The sequence below is a fragment of the Pipra filicauda genome, unplaced genomic scaffold (genome assembly GCF_003945595.2).
Source record: "Pipra filicauda isolate LSUMZ 115617 unplaced genomic scaffold, ASM394559v2 scaffold355_size746361_pilon, whole genome shotgun sequence".
Lineage (NCBI taxonomy): Eukaryota > Metazoa > Chordata > Aves > Passeriformes > Pipridae > Pipra > Pipra filicauda.
The window spans coordinates 250,649-276,610 of NW_024104482.1; the positions used below are offsets into that span (position 1 = coordinate 250,649).

At 38.5% G+C, this 25,962-nt stretch overlaps 1 protein-coding gene across 1 annotated transcript; it reads right to left on the reverse strand.

Moving 5' to 3' along the window:
- Positions 1-1,490: 1,490 nt before the first annotated feature.
- Positions 1,491-25,464, reverse strand: PEX2 (peroxisomal biogenesis factor 2). Its single transcript, XM_027732702.2, has 2 exons — positions 25,324-25,464; positions 1,491-7,520 (listed from the first exon to the last, which is right to left on the reverse strand). Exon 2 carries the CDS (start codon positions 7,498-7,500, stop codon positions 6,586-6,588), a length of 915 nt encoding a protein of 304 aa, XP_027588503.1. The 5' UTR covers positions 7,501-7,520; positions 25,324-25,464; the 3' UTR covers positions 1,491-6,585.
- Between the last annotated feature and the right edge of the window lie 498 nt (positions 25,465-25,962).

Here is a 25,962-nt window from a genome sequence, read left to right on the forward strand (position 1 = left end):
GGTGTATTTGCCTCAAGACTTCTACTGAACCTATAAGCTGTGACTCATTTCTTCCATTAAGACAATGTATCTCCAAGGAATATCCTTGACACAGTTATTGCACCAGAGGTATCCTTCCCAATTGTACAATTTGGAGATGCTGTCTTGGGTTATTTCCTTGGCACAGAAAAGACTACTTAGGTAATATCTTTCACCAAGATGGCACAGCAGCTATTGGCAAGTGACTAAAAGCTAGGGGAATGAAAGGACACTTCGGTCAGCTTAATAACACTTAGCAGGTCTGCAGTCAGAGGTTAGACAGAAGGTTGCAATGGACACAGAAAATGGCAGAAGAGTCAGCCTATCCCCCTCTCCGGACCTACTGCAACATGCTCTCATTAGTTCCCCATTACAGCTCTTCCAACATAGCCTAATGCAGAGCATGCACCAGACTGACAACCTTTTGTTCCCTGAAATATCCTTGAAATTTGTCCCCGACATAGATTCGAGATGAATCGTAGCACACTGGCCAACTTTACCATACTTTCCACCAGTTTGTTCTCTAAGAAGTAGCTGTTCTCAGGATTCAGCTAAGGACATTGTACTTATTAAAAACTGCCTTCAAGATATAGAACTACCTTTACTTGCTGTTGCACGACTGGCCACACTTCCTATCTAAAATAGGTCTGTTCACTGCATACAAAATGCAGACAGTTTGAACAGAGGTCCAAAACTCCAGGTGTGCTCCAGAGAACAGAAAAGATGACTAGTTGGCCTCAGCAGATGCTCTACAATTATGCCTGTGCACGTTTGTGAGTCATCTGGTCTCAGTTTCCCAGCCTGAGAGGGATCCTGCCCACAACTGTCTTTTCTCTAAGTGACATCTATTTGGTCACCTTGCCAGGCTTGTGCCAGCTCCGGCCTTGGAAGGACTCCCCTGGAATGGTGGAAACTTAAGACTGCGGTAACAATTCAGGTGGATGTTTTGATGTTGTCAGCATGGAAAGTTCTCCTGGGAGGTGGAAGGCAGGCAGCTGGAATCTACTCAACCAATTCTACTAAGAGTTTTTCCTGGGAATGCATAACGGGTGGAAACACCATTTTGAAACTGCTCCCTGGTTTTGGTTGTATTCACTGTGAGTTGCAGTATCCCAGGCTACCATAATTTTGTTATTAAAAGTAAATGACCATCGACTTTACTATCGTGGCAGTAAGCATGTGACCTTATCCTGTATCCAGTCATGTCACAATAATCTCTTCTTAGAACAAGCCAAGACAGCTTCCTAGCAAACACACAGTAAAGTGTAATGGTTGATAATTTGTTGCTATGACTAGTCTGCTCACAAGAAAAAATATTAAAAAGCTTTGGAACCTTAAACTGAATAAAATTTTAAAGTGAACTCTAAACTAGTTTCTCACTTTGCATTTTAGTCTCATAAATACCAAAGTATGAAATCACCCATTGAGTAAGCATAACTACCCTTCAAAAGAAAAAGGCAAACTTCAGAACCTCCTGTTAAAAAAGTATAATTTATTTGTCAACTTGGATTTCATATGAATGCTACATCCCAGATAACAATTGTAGTAGTATTCTCAAATAAGGACATTCATTAGATTTTTAGGAAATATATATCTCTTATGTTTCTTCACATCTTCTCTTCATTGAGATCATCTTTGCCCATCATTTATGGAAAAATTAAATATTTCCAGGTAATGCAGAAATCAGATGCTATCGTTCTCATTTTTTTACAGAATATTTTTACAGAAAATACTGCTTTTAAGTCTTGTATAACATTACTTAAATATTACTTAAAGCGTATAGAGTATAAGGAGTGGTGGTAGCTTGTGGAAGCAAGGAATCAGCATTCTCTGACTGCTTCCAGCTGAATGTGTCCTGAATCACACTGTGGCAACTGGTAATTCTCATTCAAATGAAGAAAAGTTTTCAAGTATATTTATAATATAATCGATGTTTCAGTTACCACTTTATTTTCTGATTTTTGATACAATTAAAATATTCATGCAGCACACAAAGATGAACAACAGAGCACAAAGAAAACTGGTAATACAAGGCTGTAACTCCTATCCAAGACTGAATAAAAGTTCTGGTCCTTTAGCTTCCTTAAATTCTAGGCATTTATCCTTTTCACCAATGACTACTCAGAAGTACATTCTCATGGTAGCTGAACACTAAAACCCTTTTGTTTAGAGATTAACATTCCAAAATAAATTTTATTCCCTCTACTGCAGGAAGCATTGCCAGATATAGTAGTATATAAAACTAATTATCCCTTGATTAGTCTAAAAATTATCTGATTTTTTTTCCTGTAATATCTTCAAGTAAGCCTTTTCTGCAGCTTATATATCACAAGACACAACAAAACAGAATTACAATATAAAAAAAGGTATATATTTAATTTTCAAGGGCTATAAGGAAGATGCTGAATATTGAAGTCCTAAAAAGCTAACTTGCTGCAAGTAGTTTTTCAATATGTAAATTGGAACCTTGGTCTCGTCAATCTCAGCTGTGACTAAACTGAGCAAAGGTTTCACCATATGGTAGATTAAAAAAAATTAAATAATTCTTTATCTGACTAAAAGAACCACTCTCTTCCCAAACCTACTACTGTGAGATGCCTGGTATCTGCTTACCTGCATGGGAAATAAAAGAACTAAACCCCCACCTTAAGATCTAGGATCTTATGGTAAGAAACTGTTTGGTTATGACACAAGAAACAGACTTTACAAACCTGGTCAATTCTATGGGCTACAAAGCCAACACAGTGATGAGGAGGTGCTACATTAGCAGGCCAATGCTCTGGTATAATAAGTCATCAGAAGTTAAGTATCAAAAGTTCACTTCCAGAAGAAAAACAGTGAAGTCAAATGCAACACAGCACAGCTGGCAAAAAATAGCTGTACAACAGAGGTACTGAACTGCTGGAAACAGGTTTTGTACTGACAGTGTACTTGCATGAAGCTGCAAGAGACAAAACAAACCTCAAGAAATTCATACAGATTAGGAAAATCAAACAGCAGGACAGAGAAAGGTGAAATGAAAAAGGAAGATAACATTCTTTAAATATTCTGAAAAATTAAACATTTCTAAATAGGAAAGAAGCTAACTCCTATCTAAGAAGGACATGACACCTAATAGAGGCCACTATAGAGAATCAATGCTCCTTTGACAAAATATTGCACTGTGACTTCAATTTCAGAATAAAGAGAGTTCACAGCAAACAAAGGTCTACTATGATTCTAAGCTACAAACACTGGATTTTGGATGCAAAAAGATCTTAATTAAGGATTATTAAAGACAGAGGTAGCAGAAATGCGGATGATACTTTCTGGAGACACTAGACCACCTCGAAGTCATGATTGCTAATACATTTCTTCGGGAAAAGGTATTAAGTGATGTGGAGGGACAATTCACACAAAATGTCTTCAGGATCAGGAAGTGAATCCAGGATACTCTCCAACTGTCTTGCCAGTTTTGATTCTTCTACTGGAGACAGATTTGCTCCTGCTGTTTCCAATTGCAACAGCAAATAACAGAAATATGGCAGGCTGCTAATATACACATTTGACGGCTAATAACATTGCGACACACTATGTGGAAGCAATTGCTCTGAAGTCTCTGTTGACTCACAGAACAGTAGCAGAATTAATGAAGTTTTGGGATGCCCAAAGATAGTTACAAACTCGCAAACTATATTTAATTGCATCAGATGAAAGCGAAGTGTGTCACTCTAAAGATCAAAACCTAGAATTTAAGATCTTCAAACAAATAGGCTGGTGGGTTGTTTTAATCAGAACGTAGAATGTAGAATGTAATAACTCATTTCATAAAAGTAGATCAAAGATACTGGATCAGTCGTTGCCATAGTATTTTTGGGACTGACTACTGATGATAGCCAATCAAGAACACAGCCACCATAAAGTTATTTACTCAAATCATCTGTATAAGTTTTTGAAAATGTAAGAGTCAAAAGAGGATGAAATGTATTTTTGTGTTAATGAGACTCTTCTGGGTAAGACTTCCTGTTAAAAAAGAACTACAAAAAATAATCTTATAAAACCAGGTTGAAGAATAAAAGGATAAAGTATTAGAACAGTAACACCATTGCAAAGCCAAATAAGAAACCAAATAGTGAAAGCAAAGAGCAGGAAAGCTACCTATTTTAATGCATTAACATGCACATAAACTGTGTTTGAACTTTTTTTCTGTGTGGAGGTGAACTGTTAGTGAGATTTGGCATCCACCTTGATCACATCAAAAAAAAGAAGAGTGTCAATTCCCACAGACAGCATCTTGTGAGTAAACAGTTTTCTCCAGTGTCTCAGACTCAGAAGAGTGCAAGTTACCCTTGGCAGCTGCTACATTCCAGTGAATGATGGACTTCATCCCTCAACTTTGTAGGGAAGTGGAAGGTCATATATATGTCACTGAAGATCAGAGACACAGCTGCCTGAGGAAACTAGTTCAGTCAACTCATGAAGGTGCACCGTATTTGCACCAGAGTTGGTTATATCTCCTGTAGGCACATGTTAACTATGGGGTATTTACCTATCTACCAGCTGTATCACAAAGTATATGGTCTATTAACAAGAAAACAATTTTGAGTTAGTATTGTATCCTGTCATGGTAGTTGAACATGATGAAAACTCAAAATCTGCTGAAATGACAATTCATCTTACATCTTCTCCTTTTTTTTAGTGAAACACCACACTGGGAATAATAAATAAACAAATTTAAAATTATTCTTTAGGCACAAAAAGAATGACTGTTCCACTAATCCATCTACTAGCTAAGTTAGTAATGGCACAAACTTTTACAACAAGCTTGAGAAAATACACAAAATGGGTAACAGCTTACTGGGTGTCCTCTCTGTCTTTGAGGGAAGGATATAATATGCAGTGAAGAAGTGGCAGGCTGATAACCTAGATCTAAAAAAAAAGGATTTGACAACACAGGGGTACTAAACTGGGATCAAGTAGTCTGAGAGAGAGTAGTAGAGCTGTTAAACTTGTTTTCTTTGCTTCAGAGCCAAGCTGGCACTTGTAGGACACCAGAGGAATGGCTGACTGGGTCAAAACAACCAGGTGGGAAGCAGTGGGGGAAGAAGGAGAGCTCTGAGTAGGAGGGTTGTGCACTGCTCCCCCTTGAGTCTTCTCACACTGCGGTGCACAGTGACTTTAGGAAGTCAGCCACCCATCCACATGGTAACAGGGGCAGTCGACCGCATGGACCCACCAGGAACAACTCTGGGGCTGTGCAAACACACCCACGAGACTTCAGTTCTGAAATCAGCATCAACTCACCTGGGGAAGGGCCCCAGCAGACCAGAACAGATAAAAGGATGGTGACACATGCATGTGGCAGTAGGGCCTACCCTGATAAGGCCCAGAATCTGATCAGAGAATGCAAACAATGCAAGCTATCTGTGATGAGTTACCAGTGGTGCCATGGTAATGTTTTTGGTGTTGAATTATGCTAAAACCAGCCTGGTTCACCATATTCCAAACACAAATCCTGCTTTTTAAAGTTGGATGTGACAGATAAGCTGGTAGCTGGCCTGCAAATTTGCGACTAGCAGTCAATCACTTTTATACTATAAAAGTCCAGTCCCCTTTCTTAGAGTCAGGTTCTTCTAACATAACTCTTCTTGAGTGTATGTGCAGAGATTCCTCCCTCGGGCTGGGGATGCCCCCCAAGGATATTCCTCCAAGTTGAGCAAAAGAGATCTCCCCACCAGCGTTGGTATGGCTGAGTTACATTAAATCTCTACTTTATAATTATTTCTTTTTGCTACCCGTAATATAATTGCTTCAAGAATGGCTTCAATACAGAGCGCTGTCCTATCTTATACTATACTACTAGTAGTTTTAGCATTTATATTGTATAGTAAATAATTCTGGTTAAGATCTTTGTCTGATCATTTGTAATAATAAATGATTCATTTTATATAAACATTCTTGGTTTGCCATCATTAAAACCGGCAGGACAAAAGTGGTTCCATCACACCTCTATAATTCCTTCAATTTAAACTGCTCACAAAATCCGAAGCTAAGGTTGGATACTTTCTGCACCTCGTGACTCAACAGCAGGACTTCTGGATTTAAAAGTTGCTGAGACTACACTGCATCCTAGGGTGGTGATAACCTACCTTCCTCTCTCTTCTCCTACCTTCTTCTCCTCAAAATATATTGTAAGCCAGACCAAAAGGTTCCAGTCGATGCCTTATTAAAGTGCCTTGTTGTGTCTGGATGAGTTAAAGATTATCAAGTTTAAGTCTGTCAAGTACCTTATTCAGTCAGAATGTTCTACAGTTTGCAAGCAAAAGTTGTTATTGAACCTCCTGAGAATTTTGTTGTTTCTCCCATGCACCGCCTGGAGTAAATCCAACCACCTTCCCCTAAACCCGCCAAGCAGACGGGGCATCACAGAACTGTTACTCAATAAAAGACCTAAGAGCAGGAAAAATATATGTTACGACAAATTACAGAGTCTCCAAAACCATCTTTAAGCTTCCAATAGCCTCTGAATTCTTCCATTAATCTCTTCAATATATTTCATGTATTGTATAAAACAAAATCAACCGCATATCAGACATGCAACTCTGTCATTTCCATTTTATACTTCAGTGGTTGAAGAGTGTGTACCTCTGAGCCACATTTAGGACACGTAAAATACATATCAAATAAGTAGTTACTTTTAATACAGTAGTAACAAAAAACATGTGGACAGCCTATGGTATGAGGCATGGTAGGCCATTCCCCACACAGTGAACATTCCCTGCAGTGGCTTGCTAATGTGTTTTCACTATTGGAAAGACCTGCAATAGGCAAACACCAAGAAGAAATTTTAAGTTTCAGTTTCTGTACATTAATAAGTGGCAGTAGATAAATCAGAAATTCAGCAAAGCCATGCCATAAGAGCTCCCTATTCATGTATTCAAATCCTACCTGACGAACACTTTGCGGCTTGCAAAAAACTGACCTAATGCCTAGAATGCGTTCTGTAAGTGTTGCAAATGTTCCCTTCCGAAGAAAAATCAGAAAATTTAGAACTCCACAAAGTTTTAGAAGTCCAGCTCCAAAGCTAATATAGCTCTTAATTTTGGAGAAAGATTGTTGTTGACGATTGCTAAATAAATCATAACATCTTTCTTCCAACCATCTTCCACCAACAGTGAAAATAAGATACCATAACTTTTGTTGTTTGCTCAGAGGTTGGTATTTCTCTGTCTGAGATAAGTTATTCTTGTACTGAATATTCAGAATACTCTGTCCCACAGTTGCATTCTTGGAATAGATAGTGAATCTCCATAATATAAGACATAAAAATGCTTTTACTTCTGGTTCAAAGTGAGCCAACACCCCTGGTTTAAATCCATGAAAACAGTTGGTAAACTGGGACCACACGAGATGTTCCAGGGCTTTGTTTAGTTCAAGAGCATCAAGTTGACTTATTCTGAGCACAGGATTCACGCCCTTTTCATTTCCAGTGCTGGAGGCCATTTCTTCAGAGAAAAAACTTTCTAGGAATAAAACACAAATAGATGTCAGTGTAATGGAGCATTTCTTATTTCTCTTTTTATTAAAGATAACAAAATTGTAATATACCAGCAGTAAATAAATATATTCAGAATGCTATTATTTGTTATTAATGTTACAAATCCTTTCAAGAAGCTTTGCATTAACAGTTAGAAATTTCAACTCAAAAGAAATTATATTTTACTGTTTCTCATAAATAATATTTGGATTTGATTACAGAGAAGTGTTCAACATCTAGATATTTAGAAAAATCCACCAATTTAGTATTTCACTGTATACATTTAAAAAAATATTGCAGGGTATAACTCTAATATTCAACTGGACATTAAAATAGATCAGAAAGAACTGTAAAATTTTATGGTGTTGTATGGAAAAATTGGGAAAAGGAACACATTAACTAAAAATCTAGAAAAGAATAGTGGGGAGGACAGAAAATATACTAACATGAACACTTCAGTAGCTGCACCTGAAAGTATAATCTTAGAAATACTAACAAATTTAGGATTTACTTTTTTAAAATTGCTTCCTTTAAATGTTATTGTATCTGGAATTCTGTGACTAAGAAAATAAATGCATCCAACTGCAATAGCAAAATACAGATAACGCCTGTTACACTCTGGATTTTAAGCCACAAGCTGCCCAGAGTAGCTACATTTATTTAAGACTTTTAAAAAGCCTTTTGGTTCATTATTACCTCGACTTCACGTGCGGAGAAAACGCTACTACGTTTTCATTAAGAGAATTTCTTTTAATTTAGTGACAGAAATAAGACATTTTGGCAAAAGGTTTTACAGGAGTAAAATACAACCAAGAAAAGCATTTCACTAAAACACTTGACACAGAGACCTAGTTTACAGAAAACCCCTTTAAACTTCTCCTTCCTCATTAGCAGGCAAAATAGGGCTGAAAGTAGCACAAGGCCACCTCCTCTGGACAAACAGCTTTGGGGTTCATTGCATCAACTCAGACAGGATGAAAAGCCAGCATACAAAGGCTGTACACCCAAGCCTGTCTCACTCACACTGTTCTGTAGCAGGAACCAAAGCACAGGAAACACTTTTCAGTGCTACTCAAATAACTTCACTCCTTTGACCCTTTATGATCAAAGGGTCAATTCAACCCCTACTAGATCTTACTGTTATCACTTCAAGAGCTTGAGTGCTAATGATTATCCATCCTTCTACCCACTCATCTTACCCCACTACCATTTTAGGAACCAGAGCCTCTTATAACCATTTGCTCTGGAACCTGTCACTCTGGTTTAGTATTATTCACTCATAACCCCTAGAAGTCTAATGTCTTCTTCATTTTCTCTTCTACTCATTTCACTCAGTTCAACTTGTTTCAGTGTTCTATACAATTCCCAATACACAAAATCTCCTTCAAAAATCCTGAAGTTACTCGAAAGGGACATCTTATCAAACAACTTCCTTGATCCATTTACTAAGACGATTTTCCAGCATCAGTTCAACCATCTTTTCCAGCTGTCTTCCATTATCCCACGTGCTGTGAGAAATTTCTGTTGCAGATTTCTCTTAAGTAAGGTAGACTAAATCTGTAGAGATTTTTTTCCCCCCATTATAGCCATATTTTCTAAAGAAACCTGAGCAAGTGAGGAATGGTCATCAGGAACTTTCTGAAATCCAAGGAAAAAGTGTCAAATACATAGGATTATGATGGATCATGAAATACACAAGAAAGTCAATTGATCCTTATAGGCTGGGAGCCTCTATGACTGTATACCCACTTTGAAAAAAGGATGCAAGGATTCTGGTAGGCAAAAAGCTGAACACAAGTCACCAGTGCATCCTTGCAGTGTATTAGCATGGGTATAGCCAGCAGACTGGAGGATGTGCTTATTATGCTTGGCATTGTTGAGTCTACACCTGGGATAATACCTCCAGTTTTGCCTCATTTCTATCAACAGTACAAAAGAAATGTCAGCAAACTGAAGAGCCCAGTCACTAATACCATCAAGGACCCCCAAGACCTGATATATGAGAAGAGCTTGATTGTTCAACTTGAAGATAAGGCATCTAAGAAGTGATCTATGAGTAATCTTCCACTACCTAAGGGCTGCAGTGAAGATTAAGTCAAACTTTTCTGTGAGATGAAGTGAAAGAAAGAGAGACAACTGTGTGTTAAGTCGCTACACAAGAAATTCCAATTGGACATAAGGAATTGTCAAATCCTTACTGTTTTAACTCTCTTATTTTAAGTAGTTTAAAACCTAAGAACTCAGAATCATAGACCCAGTAATGAAAGAGACAAGTATCAACATTCAAATATATGATAAACTCTATGTGTGATTAACTTATTATATAAATACATTTTAAGACAGAATAGTAAAGACTACTACTTGAAAGGTTCTCTGTTGATTTTATACTGTCACAGATATTGCATAGAAAAAAATTGAATGGCCTCCCAGAAAAAAAAAAATCAGAAAACTAATATGATTCTTTCTTAAAAAACCTATATTTTGTCTGTTTTGATTTTTTTTAACTAAAAAAATAAACAGTTGTACAGTACATTGCGAAACAAAAAAAATAATGGTTGTATATCACTAGGGAAAGAGGAATTTCTGCTGATATGTATTAGTGCTGTTATTGAGCATTGTACAAATTATGAATGAATATCTTTTATTTGGAAACATGTTATTGACAGAAATCTATCAATAGTAATGTGAGTATTGTCAACAGCCTGTCAATATTAATGTAATTATAATTAAGGTGATAACATGGATTTTAGCTATAATACCAAGTAACATCTCCTGCATTGCTGCTATCAATATAAGCATTATTATTGACCTCTTCTGGAACTATCAGTATGAGATGTATTACCATCACGGACATCTGTCAATGCATTCTGCCTACAAAAATTCTACATTTAAATTTACAGGTCTGTAAACTCTGCCTGCAGAAATATACAAATCCAAGTAACCTCTTGGGTGCCATTTTTTCCACAGGACTATTCCACTGTGGATAAGTAATCAAGGGGTTTCCACTATCTCAGAACTACTGCAATTGCATTTCCTGCTTTTCTAGCATAATCATTAAAAGAAAAATGAGTCTATATGCAAAAGCCTCAAAATAACTTCATGATTTGTAAAAACGCCTTTTTGGGAAACCAAATAAAAATATATTTACTAAATGACAAAAATAACTTTGTTCCTTACTGCTCCAACTCTTTTAGATGATCTCTTTCGTGCAGCCAAAACATGTATTCAGAGCATTATACTTATGCAGGGATGGAATAGACCACAAGGGACTACCAAATCCTACCTCAGCACAAACACAGGCTCAGGAATATATTGACAGGTGTTTAACTACCAAGAAAGCTAATTCCACAGTTTTTCTAAGTAGTTTGTTCTCCAGTGTTTTATCACTCTAATAATTACAAAGAATCTTTTTCTCATGTCCAATCTAAAGCATCTTTATTACAAAGAAGGATGCTTTTCATTCCACAGCAGAAAACAGTAACAACAACAGAGAGGAATTTCCATTTTATTGCACCTTCTCAAGAGCAAAAAGCAGCAAGGCATGTGAGGGGGCCAACTACGCACAGAAGATTTGCCAAACTAGACAATATCCTCTTTCCTACAAGATGCCTGGTATGATCCTCCAGAAAAACCAAACCAAACAAAAAAATCCAAACAAACCCCACAAATAAACAACTTTACTCTTTTCCAGCAGCATATTAGAATTTACCTTGAGGTCTAGTATATCTTATCTTTTTCTGTCACTTTTCTCTCTGAATAATTATTTCCTGTTTTCGATTCATGTATTTGAGTTTGTCCTGTTAAATGCAGTGCTTCATACTTGCCTGCATTGCTTTTCATCTTGTTGATTTTCAATATTTTCTCCAAACCCATCAAGAGTTTTTTGGATTCATATCTTATGTTGAAAACAAAGTAAAAAAAAACAAACTAATTTTAAACCCCTCTCTGGCTACTATCCTGAGTAACATTTCTAAGTATGTGTTCTCTCCATCATCCAACTCATTAATGTCTTTTCATCTTGACAGGGCACTATAGATAATTACTCAGTAGAGGCAACTTTTCAACGTGATGCTGATAATATCAGCATCTAATGGAGATAGGATTGATATTACATTTCCTTAGTTTGTCTATGTAGGGAAAAAGACTTTGTTAAAATCAAGCTGTATTTTACTTAAAGTTTTCCTCTTCCTAAACTTGTGATCCTTTTTAAGAGGAGAAACAGACTGAGGTTTCTTACAAACAGGTCTCATCAAATCATACTGGCTGTTTTACAATCTCTCTTCTACCCATTATTAGATACAAATTAATTGCTAAACTATTTACTCCTAAACCTTTATCTGTAATCAAAACTGACAGCTTCAATAATTCTCTTAACAGAAGAATAAACAGGCACAAAAACAGGCATGTACAAACCCATTCTGCTGGCTATTTTCACCCTCTGGGATATTAAATAAATAAATAAAATCAGTGGTGCCTAATTCCTCAATCATTCTAGGATGAATTTTATTAGGATTTGCCACTTGAGCACATCTATATTAAGATTCCTTAGGCTATTCTTTCTGTGCTTTGGTTCCACTCTTATTTCCTGTATAAGATTAATTTTATGAAAGGAGTAGGTCACAATATATCTCTTTTACAATTTCTGAAGTAAAGAATCAGTCTTTGAAAGTCTGTTACTTGTTCTCCTTTCTTATTTAATAACATCTAGGTAATGGACCTATCCCTTTGTGCCTCTTCTTACTCAGACTTTTGGATCTTTTCACTGATTCTTTTCTTCTGCTTTGTAAACTGAAACTTATTTTGTTATTCAGAGTCATCAATTTTATTCTTACATTCCTATGCTATTTCTTTATATCCATCATTAATCATGTATTTTTGCCTGGACAACTCTTTTGATTTCCAGGCCATGGAAAAATTCCTGATATATAAAGTGTCTTTAACATTAATTATTACTATTTTAGTTTATTATACAAAGTATCTCAACACAAAGAAACAACCGGACAACTTTTTAGCCTTTTCAACGGACTAGATTCTGTCCAGTCCCAGCATTGAGATCTATGGCTCAGGCATGGGGAAGGAGCATGTAGAGTGGACATGCCAGGAATCATACCCCCTCTGGAGATAACACTAACACATAGTTCCTTTTCTCTTCAGGAGCTACAATGCACTTGGCATTATGCATTCAGCGTTGCCATACCGGGTGTGTGAGAGAGCACAGGAGCAAGTCATGCCCTTGGTCTACTATCCCTCCTTTTATGTTCATAAAGTTACAGTATCCAGAGACAGCAAACGAAGACTACCTTTCCACCCACCACAAGAATGCTGAGATTTTTTTTAATGTGGGGTGGGGTGTTTTTTAATTGGCTTGGAGGTTTAGTTTTGGGTTTTTTGTTTTTTTTCTGGTGAAAATGTATACCATTTAACTGTTCTTTTCAGGTACTCTCAATGGCAGAGGATATTTTAGATGTCAATTTAAAATCAATAAATTTTAAAGATGAGAAATCAAACAATATGTATTCAGTTAACTTTAAAATCTTCCTTAACACCAACTCTCATAACACAGAACATGGACCCCAGCTGCTCAAAGCCTCATGTCTTACCACTAATTCTCAACTCGTTCTTGCTCATCAAGTGTAGAGAGAAATATCCTCAGATCAAAGTCTAATTGAGAGCCCCAACTGTGTTGTCTCTTAATCACTGTAAAATTAACTTATCGCTATATCATTACCTCAAATAACCTTACAAAAGATTGATTTTGTATTACTGTCTGGATTTCTATATACTTCAGCCAAATACCTATCATTTTCTAAAGAACATAAATTGATTCTTTAACCGTTTGGAATAACTACTAACACTAATTGAAAACCCAGTAGCATATTGCAATCACAGAAACTATTATTTATTTCTTACATTCCTGGAAGAAAGGACTATTTCTCAAAATAGACAAAGTCAAGGAAAACACTGAATGACTGTGTAACAAATCAATCCAACAGATAAAATTAAGATTTTCATTATGAAGATTGAGTGAGCAAATACTAACAAATCCCAGAATCCTAAATGCTACAATTACATTTAGTGTCCAAAGACCAAGTACAAGACAAAGATGCATTTAAATCACAGACTGCTTTTCCAACTTTAACTCAGTAAACTTAGATTCCATAAAATGAGGTACATGAGATTAACCAATGCTGAATGCCTGGAGACAGCAAAAAAACATAATGGTAGCTCATTGGTTTACCTTCCATAAATTACCCTCCAAAGTCAAAATATTAGGGCTTCAAGTTACAAGATCATAACCAGCTCAGAAGAGCCAGAATTGATACAACAGTATGAAGAGCAGTAGGAAAGTGCTGCACTGTTAGAAGCTGTATATCAGTAGTTTCTGTCAGCATTTATTGCAAAATGAAAATCCCCTGTCAGTGTAATACTTCAGTAAACGCTAGCAACCTAGACTATTATTGGTCACCATTAAAGATACTCTGAATGCTGAGTTCTTATGGACTTCAGAAAAATCTGTCATCAGTCCACACTCATAAGACAGATTATTAGATGCAAACAACCAGATCTGATAGACTAATTACCACATAACTAATATTTAAAATACTACCTTTTAAAATTTGTGGTGTTGAATTCAAGGCTACAAAAGCTCTAAGCACATTTGTATTCCTCATAGCATAGAAGTCACAGACAGCATCATCCTACCACTTTTCAGATATAGCCCTAATTTTCATTTATTGGAGTAAATAAGAAGATAAGCATGTAACAAATTAATGTTCAATCACTCTACTTCTAAATCCTATATCCTACTTCTCTTCTTCCCTCATCTTATTTCCTCTCTTTTGTAACCCCTCTCTTAGTACATCAAATTACAAATTCATCTGTAAAGGGATGTGTCAGTTCCGCTTATAAATTCCCATTCTCTGCTATACTAAATGAAATCCTGTTGTTCCTTTTAATTAATCAGTGATAAAAACCAAAAACCTTAAAAAACCAGCTACATTGTAACCTGAGGCTTTCCAAAAAACATGGTTAAAAAAAACCCTTGATCACCAAGATGTTGAGCAAAACATATGTACAATACAAAACACTAACTGTTTTTATTTTGGAATTAGGTAATGGGAATTATCTGGAGAAGTGCCTTACCTTTACTATTGATGAATCAAGATGGTGAAGAGAGATTTGAAGTAGTTGCACAGTGACAACTATGATAGTTAACTGGGAAGGAACAGCCCCTTGTAAGGAAGTGACAACATTTCTGACTAAAGCAGGAGGTATAGGAGAATGGGAAAAATCTGAATGCCTTGTGCTACAAATGTAGATCTCAACTGCTGATGTGATCACCCAAAAAGGGGAGATCCTTGCATTTGAAGACATTTTGGCTGTGGTAACGTTAAAGGTTCTGATAAAAGGATGGATAACAAAATAATATTGCATTGCATGTATAAAAGTGAAAAGGACATAAAGCTTAGTATATGTGCCATCTTTTGTGTAAAGCAGGTGAAACATCATCTGGTGGCAGAGTTATGCAGCTCCATTTCTGAATGGTCCAAAGACAGAACATGAATGCACAGATGTCAGCACATTGTGGGCAGTTAAAGCCATAACTCCTCCTTTGCTGGTTACTGTTACTTACCTGAAAAGTTGGTCTTACACCTCATGACATATGTAATGTCTGCTTTTCACTATTGTAAGGGCATTGTATCTCACATCGCCTTATTTGTCAAGCACAGCATCAATTCCAATTTTATGCATCTTTTCCATGCCCCTCCTTACCTTTCTTCCATTCAAAACTACCTAAAAAACAAACAAAATAAAGTAATCTAACTTAAATTCCCATTTCACAGCTGTGTCTCTGTTCTGCTCCTACCTGTCTGATCCCTATGAATGGATCACCAGACAGGTATGGAGATGCCAGGATGAAGATTGAGTAGACATGTAGAAGGGATTTCAGAAGGAACGTCTGCTCTATATCCTCTGATATAATTTACCACAGATGATAGAATCCTGAAATTTTGCATTAAACACCTTATGCTTATCATGTGTGAAACAGTCACTGCCCAGATTTTATTCCAACTTTCTTGCTTTTTACATACATATGCATACCAACTGTAGAGTCATGAATATTCAGTGATATGTAAGTGTAACAGTGCTGATCCAAGCATTGCACTAAAGGAACATAAGGCCTTTTAACTTCTTATTAGAAATACGTATTAGATGAGAATAGTAAAAACTGTCCTAAATGCATAGCTAAGTCATAATTAACCCCTGTCCCCATCTGTACCAAAAGAAGGACTGCATGTAAAAACAATGTTGTTACAGACTGTATATGATATGCTAGAGCTAATACAGCTCTGCATCAATAAAAAGACGAGCCTGTTCACTGTAAGTTTTAAGTTTTGGCCTTATTCTATACAGCACAACTTATGAATAATTGTATCTAATTATAATCAAGATCTCTCAACTGGTGTAAGGATAAAGAACAGTACTTTACCTGACATATATCTCAATTTATAGGTGTGTGTTCTATAGAAACATAAGGTGATGTAATTTTTAAAAGATACAATTGCTGTTTCCCGTTTTCCTTCTACTGTGTATTGTGTCCTTCTCTTACAGACTAGCACCAGCACTCATTCGACCCTCTCTTGAACTGTTCTTTCATGCTAAACTGGCAAAAAACCCACCTGTTTTAATTTATTTTTCTGCAGATGTAGTACACATATAGACCACCACAGAATCAGGTAAGATACATGCAGTACCAGTAAGAAGAGTAACAGGGTGAAGAAAGACAGGTAATCATGAAACCAGCTGCCTTTAATCTCAGTATCATACTCTTACGTCCACCACCAGCCAACAGCAAGATAGAAAACTAAACTTTTCATTTGACTAGAACTGTGGTCTTCAAGCCCAACATGCTGAATGTGCAAGCACAACACCACAACACCGTAAATACAAATAATGAAACTTTTTGCTGTCTTTCAAAAATGAAAAGAAAAAGAATTATTTGTACAAGTCCACTGTAGGATTTATGCAGACTTGCAGATGAGAGACTACTCTGCTTAAATAAATAACACTCCCCACTCTTACCTCTTCATACGATTGTACTTCGAAATGTTTGGCATACACGGTGACTAACAGAGATGCTGGGAAAATTAGATGTGCTCAGTGTCCCCAAATCTTGACAGTTTTATTACTTGGCAATTACAGTAACTTTAAGCACACAAGGGAAGACTGATAGGCTTTCACCACACTCTCCTCGATCCTATAACTTTATTAGCATTTTAGAATCCACTGGCATGGTTGCACACATGTATTACAAGTAACAGTTTAAAAGAGGGATAATAATTTTCTTACTAGGCAGCCTGAGCTGTATGCTGTTACAGCTGCTAAAATCCCTCTGCAATTCCAACATGAATTTCCCTTCATATTTAGTTGTGCCCCACAGTGTCATGGCCCTATAATTATTTCCTTTCCAGGGAAAGTTTTTTTCCTTGCCAGAACCCTCCTGTGATATCTTCTGTCAGCTATCTTAATATTATTACTATTATTGTAATGTATTTTTTCCAAGTTTTGTTAGAATTTAAATTTTGATTAATTCCTTTCTTTTCTAACCCCACTGACAATAGATTAGCTCAGTTTGTTAGAGCATGGTACTCATAACACCAAGGTCACAGGTTTGGTCCCTGCACAGGCCATTGACTTAAGACTTGGACTTTATGATCCTTGTGGGTCCCTTCCAACTCAGAATATTCTGTGATTCTCTGAACATCGAGACAGTGGTGATAAGGACTGGCAGAGACAGAAATTTTAGAGACATTGTTCCCAGGCAGCTACTGACACAAACATAATGAATATTAGCAGTGTTCAATTCAACTTCTTCCTAAAGGTCAAAAATCTCCACAGGTCACCCCTGGCAGAGAAAGTAGGAAGTGCCCAGACCCAGTCAGAATCAACCTTGAATCAAGAGTTGTTCCAGTCGTAATTCCCCTCTCTTCCCAAATTGTGTATTTGTCCTCTTTTTCATCTCAGAATTTTTTCTCTCTTCTCATTTGTACCTTTTCTTAGTGTGAAAAATCTGAATTTAGTTTCCTTTTGAAAACAGTCTGAAATAATCTGACTTCCAAATTTCTTGTATTCCACCTCCAAACTAAAAAAAAACAACTTACCACCGTCTCTGAGAGAGGCATGTTACAAACAGACAGCATCCTTCCTGTTTTCCTTCTCCTGAAGATTTTTGTAAAGCTTAGATGTGAACTGACAATGCTTGTAGATGTAGGTCAGCTGCATGGCTGCAGGAACCATTTAGCTCACCCAGGAAGCTACAGGACAAAGAGCCTGCTACCTTCTCTGTTCACATACAGCACAATCTGAGAAATGAGACTGCAGTTTTTAGCACAACATATTGGCCCTTTTAAATTTTTTTTTCATTTGCTGCTTTTAACTTCACATACAGTGCTGTAGAGTAGCTGGTGTTGAGACCAGGCTAGTTAGCTAAAAGGAGAGTCACACCCCTTCTCTGCCTCCTGGTCTATGTGAAAAAGTATATATTGTATTAGGTGTCAAAAGGAAAAAAACCAACCCTATCTCCACCCCCTCTCCATCCAGCAAAACACCAAACCAAACCAAAAACCCCAACAAAACCCCTGAAACAGCATAAGCAGCCTGCTTGAAAAGATGATCCTGAAGTAATCTGCTGCTGCAGTCCTAGAGATGTAACAAGGTGTGTAGGGTCTATCATCATTAACTGCAGCAGCAATACAGTGAGTGAAGTCTATTTCCATTTTAAGTCATAAGCAACTTACTATCATTTAGGTTGAAAATTTAAAGTCACTCTCTACATGCTCTGAAAAACTGCATGAATTCACATGTTTTTCCTGGAAAGTTAACATTTGGAAAGCAGAAGTTCCTACGGAGAAATTTACATTAGCGTAGTCCAATTAAAGACTGATTTTAATTGACAAAATTATTATCTTTTAACTGTACACATTGCATACAAGTGCAAACATATCCTTTTCACATTTTGTATCTTACAAGTTGTTCAGCTCTGTATACACTAAACAAATGTATCAGGCTAATAAATTTGTAGAGATTTAAGTGTATTTATGATGTGAAGGATCAATACAGACTTTAAAATATTTATTGTGATTTAAAGAAAAATATGCCACTCTCAAAGCTTGCTGGCAAAGCGGTCTTTTATTTGCAGTCATTCTACAGTAGTATAATGCAGTTTTCCTCTAAAAATTTCCTAAACTCTGTCTGTTGCTGGTGGGCTGCCCAAATACTGCTTGTGTATTTACTGCAAGCTAAGAAGACAAAATAAAAATAAAAACGAAAAGAGATGACATGGGAGTTGACTGTTACCCCCTCCATTTAATTTTTTCATGTATGTGATAACAGGGGCAAGTAGGAAGGGATCAGTGTGTTTACTATAAACTTATGAAGTCCAAGCCCTGCCTGCTCAAGCAGGGCTGTCAGGAGCAACTTGTACAGGACCATGTCCAGAGAGCTTTTGAGTATCTTGAAGGAGGGGGATTCTACAATCTCCCTGGACAACTTGGGCTTGGTCACCCTCACAGTGAAAAACTGTTTCCTTATGATCAGGAAGAGCTTCCTGCATTTTGGCAAGTGCCCGCTGCCTCTGGTCATGTCACTGTGCACCACTGAAAAGAGCCTGGGTCTGTCCTCTTTGCACTCTCTTTTCAGGTACTTATATAGATGAAGAAGATCCTGCCAAGCTTATGCTTCTCCAGGCTGGACAGTCCCAGTACTCTCAGCCTTTCCTCACAGAAGTCCTGCCCCAGTTCCTTAATCAACCTTGTGGCCCTCTGTTGGACTCTCCAGGCCTCGCCTACACCAGGAAGCACAGAACAGAATAAAGTACTCCAGATGTGGCCTCACCACTGCTGAGGAGAGTGACGGGATTTTCAACCACCTCCCTTGATCTGCTGGCAACACTCCTTATGCAGTCAAGGATACCATCAGCCTTCTATGCCACAGGGGCACACTGCTGGCTCATTCTGAACTTGGTGTCCACTAGGACCCCCAGGGACTTTTCTCCAAAGCTACTTTCCAGATGCTTGCCACCCAGTAGACACCAGGGCATAGAGCTAACCTTTCCCAGGTGCAGGACTTAATACTTTCCCTTCCTGAACTTTATGAGATTCCTGTCAGCCCATTTCTTCAGCCTTTTTAGGTCCCTGTGAATGGCAGCACAATCCTCTGGCATATCAGTCATTCCTCACACTTTTGTGTCATCAGCAAACTTGCTGAGAGTACACTTTACCCCATCATCTAGATCATTAATGAAGACGTAGAACAGGATTGAACTCAGTACCCAGAACCCTGGAATACACTAGTTACTAGCCTCCAATTAGACTTCACATCATGGATCACCATCCTCCTTCTCCATCTCTTCTGCAAGTTTTATGTTGACTTTCACCATTTACTCACCCAGCCCACACTTCAGCAGCTTCTCTATGAGGATGTCACAGGAGACACTGCTGAAAGCCTTACTGAAACAAGTTATCTACTGCACTCCACTTGTCTACCAGGCCAGTCATTTCATAGTAGAACATTATCAGGTTAGTCAAGAATGGCTTCCCCTGGGTAAAGCTATGCTGGCTACTCTAGATCACTTTCTTGTCTTTAACGTGTCTTAAAATGGTTTCCAGGATTAGCCGCTCCATCACCTTCCATCCTTCTGGGGTATTAAGGTGAAGCTGATCAGCCTGCAGTTCCCCGAGTACTCCTTGCCCTTCTGAAGACAGAAGCAACAGCACAATCTGACTAATGAGACTGCAGCTTTTAGCACAACACACCGGCCTTTTTAAAATTTTTCCTCTAGTCTACAGGCATTTATCCCAGTCTCCATGATCAATCAAATATTATCAAGAGTATCAGTGATATCAACCAGCTCCCTCAGCACTCCATCAGTGCCCAGAGCCTTATCTATGTCCAGTTTACTCAAGTATTCTCTGACCTAAATCTGTTCCATCAAGTGTACATCTTCCCTGCTCCAGACTCTTCCCTGCATTCTACAATTCCTGAAGGTCTTTGCTAGTATAGACAGAAACAAAGAAGGCCTTCAGTACCCCTCAGCCTTTTCCACATTCTGTGTTCATCAGAGCCCCTATCCCATTCAGCCATGAGACCACATTTTCCATAGTCCTCCTGCTACTGATGTATTTACAGAAGCACTTCTTGTTGTCTTTGACATCCCTCACCAGATTCAACTCCAGGCAGACTTTGACTTTCCTAAGCATATTCGGAATGAATAAGAAATATATTACACTAGTTTCTGTCAGGGACCATACAGCTTAAAGAAAACATTGCTAAACTGCCACAAACATGATGAACTTCTTTGTTGAAAAAGTTATTACCTAGAGAGTCTTAAAAATACCCTCTCTGCCCATAAATTGTTAAAGTTTTCAGAAGCCAGGTATCAAAAATCATGTAATATATCTTACTCTTCAGTTAGACTGATATTAATCCAGAACAAATTTATTGTTAATACATGAAGAACCTTTCTTATCAAATACACTGCTATCTTTTAATTTAAAAACTTATTCATATTTTTCTTATTATTATCATCTTATTTTTATTATTATTATTGGAGCACATCATGCTTGCAAACTAATTTAATGAAATTGTATTTATGTCTAAAACTTACCAGTTAGTGTTAGCTGGACACAATTTATTTGTTTTTTTTTTTAATCTTCCTGATTCCTGTTTTCACTGAATAAATGTAGAAATTGCAAGTGCAACAGTGCTGTGGGATTTTTTTAAAATTTTTTTAAGAGTAGGTCATTATAACCATAATAGAAATAAACCATATGCGTAATAAGGTACATTAATTATAATCTCAAATTGTTGACTGATTTTGTCTACTGTTCAATTTACTGCTAGTCTTCCTTCAGATAGTTGTCCATCTTTCTTTACTTTCTCTGAACATCATGGCTTTGAAACTACTTTCATATGTTTAAAAAAAGACATTCCCACTCTCTCACATTTTGAACATGTAATTAAATGGTTTTTTTCCCCCTAAAGACCATGTGTTTCATTACTATATCCAGATATATGTTAGCACTGGATTCAGACATCACTCCCTACACCTTGACGATTTATATATTGAAGAGTCATTTATTTTACAATATATTTTTGGTATTGATAGTATATAGCCATAAACCTGTTTCCTTCCCAAATACTCTCTGGGCAGCAGTCTTTGGTGATTTTCAGGACTTTCTCTTTAGAAGACTATAAAAGACTGTTAAACAGAGATACATCTCTTTCCTGACTTACATCACAACATTTGATGTCAAAGCCCAAATGAAGGTCCTTGGATTAGTAAGTGTCAAAAACTGAGTATAGAAATTACCTTTCCTACTCTATTCTATGGAAGGTTCAATCAAGTCTTTATATACTATTAATACTTGCTTGCAAGTTTTAGTTGAATTTAATTTTGTCCATTACAGGAACATTTACTTCCTACATGTCCTGGACCACGTTAAGTATCAAAACCTTTCTCTGAGTCACTACATTCTCTAATGAAATTATACCTACAGTCTTGGGATGGGGAAATAATAGAAGAATCTAAAAGGAGAAAAACATCCAGAGCTGTCAAACAAATAAAAAATTTCCCTCCCAAATCTAAACATCCTCCTGCACAAAACAGACATTCCATATATCAAGCCTAATCCTTATTAATCTACCAACATGAACTGAGGCATACCATACCAGCTACTTGACAGCCTTTTAATAAGCGAGTAGATTCATAATGCATCTGAAGGCCCATTACCTAAGAAATTAAATTTTTTTTAAAAATAGATTCAGAAGATGAAATTTTATATTTGTACTGCTACACTCAGAGTTCTAAGGGTAGCTCACTTAAGCATGAGCCAATTCAGATATATCTAAGTTCACTACTATTACTTTACAGTTTTTAACATTTCTAACAAAAGTAAAAGATATTTTTACACTCACGCAGTTTGTTACTTAATTATACCAACATTAATGGGAATGGATTTTCTTCACTTGCTGAAAAAGACGATCTCAACAAATAAAAACCCACAAGTTTTAACTAAGGCAGATCTAGAAGCTAAAAGGACTTAGAAATAGAGGCAAAAGGCTAACCAAAGGGTTATTTCAGTTGCTGTGGTCCCAGATTAATGCAATTTCACAATGCTCTGTACTCAATAATAAACATACTCAATTCTAACTTTTAAAACTGCAAATATATATGCATAAGACCGGGGTTTTAAAAACATTGATATACACACAAACTCTCATTTCTAAAAAGACCTCAATACCCCACCTCTTTCAGCCTGCCTCAATACAATCCAGAATGGCAGGCAAGAAAGAGGACGTAATATAGCATCCTTGCAAAACATTCATAGTGAAGAGATTGAAATATATTCCACTTTCCAATCCACAGACTGTCAATAACTTAACGATACAGAGAACACTTATAAGCATCAGGGTAATTAGAAGTGTAAAACATAGAACCATAAAGGTTGGAAGAGACCTTTAAGACCATCAAATCCAACCATCAACCCAGCACTGCCACTATCCCTAAACCACATCACCCAGTGCCAGATCCAGACACTTCTTAAACAATTTCAGGGATGGTGACCACCACCTCCCTGGGCAGCCCTATTCCAATACCTGACCACCCCAAGAACGCAAAAATTTTTTTCTAATATCTAATCTGAATCTCCCCTGTCTCAGCTTGAGACCATTTCCTCTTGTCCTCTCACAGTAGACACAAAGGTAGGTAAGACACGCCTCCACCTCACTACAGCCTCATTTCAGGTGGTTGTGGAGAGCGATGAGGTCCCCCTTGAGCCTCTTCTTGAGACTAAACAAACCCAGCTCCCTCAGCTGTTCCTCATAAGACATGTTTCCAGACCTTTCACAAGACTTGCTGCCCTTTGCTGGACACACTCTAGCACTTCAATGTCCTTTTTGCAGTGAGGGGCCCCCAACTGAACACAGTACTAGAGGTGTGGCCTCACCAGTGTCGAGTATAGGGACATTAAATGAATAAGCTATTAAAATTTTAAGATTTTTAAAAACAAAACATAATGCTGCTTTCTGAAGTATGTTTGCACAGGCAGATATAAACTTCTGACAATTGTTAGCAATAAAAATACCATCTGATTCACCCAGAAGAAGACAAATTATTTAAAAAACATTACTGTAACGTATAGGATAGCAAAATATTGGAGATATTTTTTTTTCCTACAGAAAACTGAACTAGTTTACTCATGGTGTAATCTCTCACGTACACCACTGGCTTTTCTCCATGTACATCACCACAGACACAAGTGTTGAACTATTCTCTCCGAAGAAAGGGTTTGTGGAAAATACAACTTTTTAACTCCAAAGAAGCACTCTTACTAGCAACCAATGCTAGAGCACTAGCAATCAAAGTAGGTGTTCCAATACTGACATGATCATCTATTTCTGTAGTAAATTCCGGAAGAACTAAAATATAAGTGTTAAATCCCTCCAATACTCTTGATTATGTGCCCTACTGGTCTATTCAATTTCTACCAAAATTTAAAATGAAAAAAAAACCCTTTTAATGAGTTAATTTATATATGTTACAGGTATGAATTTAACTTCACAGTAAGTAACTGAAATTGATGACTTCATGCAGCATGTACAAACAAAAAATTAAAATCAGACGTGAATTTTTAATTCCATTAACAGTTTATCTGCTACTCCAGTTAAGGTACCAGCAATGAAACTTTCAGCTGTTCTACTAATCACTTTATTAGATAAACTAGTGATGGTGGACATCAAGGAACTGAAAAACAAGCTGCTGATGAATAGAAACGAAAGCAGAAAGATGAAAAAGAATCTGTAGAAGAAAGCACTAATAAAACATATCTTCATAAAGACTAAAAATAGTATTAGTCTTATAGAGAAGTAGCTCTCAACTCCTAGTCTAATATTGCAACTGTTGTTGAACTACATGTTAATAACAGTTCAAAAAAGTTTGACAAAAATTCACTAACTTCCAGTAAAATCAAATGGCAAAATATTTTGGAGTCAGATTTTACTACAAATTGGCCAGACAATCTTTGACCTTAGTGAACACCTCCCTCCCACTGACAGGCGAAGATCACACAAAAAGCATACAGTGCTGTGGTTTCTAGTATGGACAATGTCATAAGCAGAATTCAGCCCTCTTGTCAAAACACACTGGCCATTCAGAATAAATCCCCCTTCATTTTGTGGAAAACCAATGGTCTGTTACTTACAGGCTACACAAAACTGGATAAACAGAAATTGGAAAGGTGCCACCCTCACCTTTAGCAGATCTCCTACAGGAAACCTTGTCACCTACAGCACGCAGTCACAGGAAAGAGCCTTGGAGATTATAAACGCTTTACTCTCTCAACTGACATCAGAATAACAACTCAGACGAAAACACTCCTCTGACAAGATATTATACCTTCTCCTCTCTATGGAGCTTGTCCTCAGGTTCCGTCCCCTCTTCCCGCACGCCCGGGCCTAGCCAGAACCCCTCGCCATCCCTCTGCTGCACCAGGAGCCTGAGCGCCAGCGGGACTCCCGGCAGGGAGGCGCACGGGGAGGGCAGGAGGCTGAACACAAGTTCCTACAGGCAGGCCCCGGAGCAGAGCCGGGGACTGACCCAGACGGGCTGACCGTGCAGCACTGCCCCGGCCTGCCAGGCCGCGGGAGGAGCCTGACCGGGATCCGCCAAAGGCCGCGGCCACCGCCTAGCGCAGCCCCTCCGGCTCGTCCCGCCCCGCGCCCCGACTGACCTGCGCCGCCGCCGGGCTCTGCCTCTAGCCTCCCGGCGAAGCTCTGCGCGGACGGGGCCGCCCTGGGCAGTCTCCGCTCAGCCGCCCCGGCGCGGGGCAGAGGCCGCTCCCGGGCGGCGGCTCGGCCGCAGGGACCGCAGTGACCGCGGCGCCGCCCCCGCGGCTGCGCAGGAAGCGCTCGGAGACACCGGGACGGCGCGCGACAGGGGCTTCCCGCACGGCGGCCGTGCCGGGGCGGGGCGAACGCCTGCCTGACTGACAGGCCGATGAGCAAATCAGCGGCTCGGGGGAGAACAAACAGCCAATGGGAGCGGTAGGGGCGGGACGGCTCTAAGGCCGAGCGGGGCCGCCTGGGAGGTGGAGTGTTTGCGTGATGCGGGGTCTGCGGTGCCGGGTCTGGCGTCCCGGGGGAACCCGAGCTGCGGTTCCGCCGTCTGCAGTTCGGCGAGCGCCAGCAGGGGCTCCTGGTCGCCCATGGGGCCGTGGAGAGGCTCCGGCTCGGGGTGGGGTGGTCACCGGAAGTGGTGCGGGGAAGGCGAGGCCGAGCCGCTTGGAGCCGGGCCCAGCCCGAGGCACAGCCCGTGGGCGGCGAGGGACCTGGGGAGGATTTACTGGCGGGAATCACAGGGCTGTGAGAGT

What these genes read in the sequence shown, in the direction of transcription:
- PEX2 (XM_027732702.2), bottom strand. Translation starts at nt 7,500, where the DNA reads ATGGCCTCCAGCACTGGAAATGAAAAGGGCGTGAATCCTGTGCTCAGA.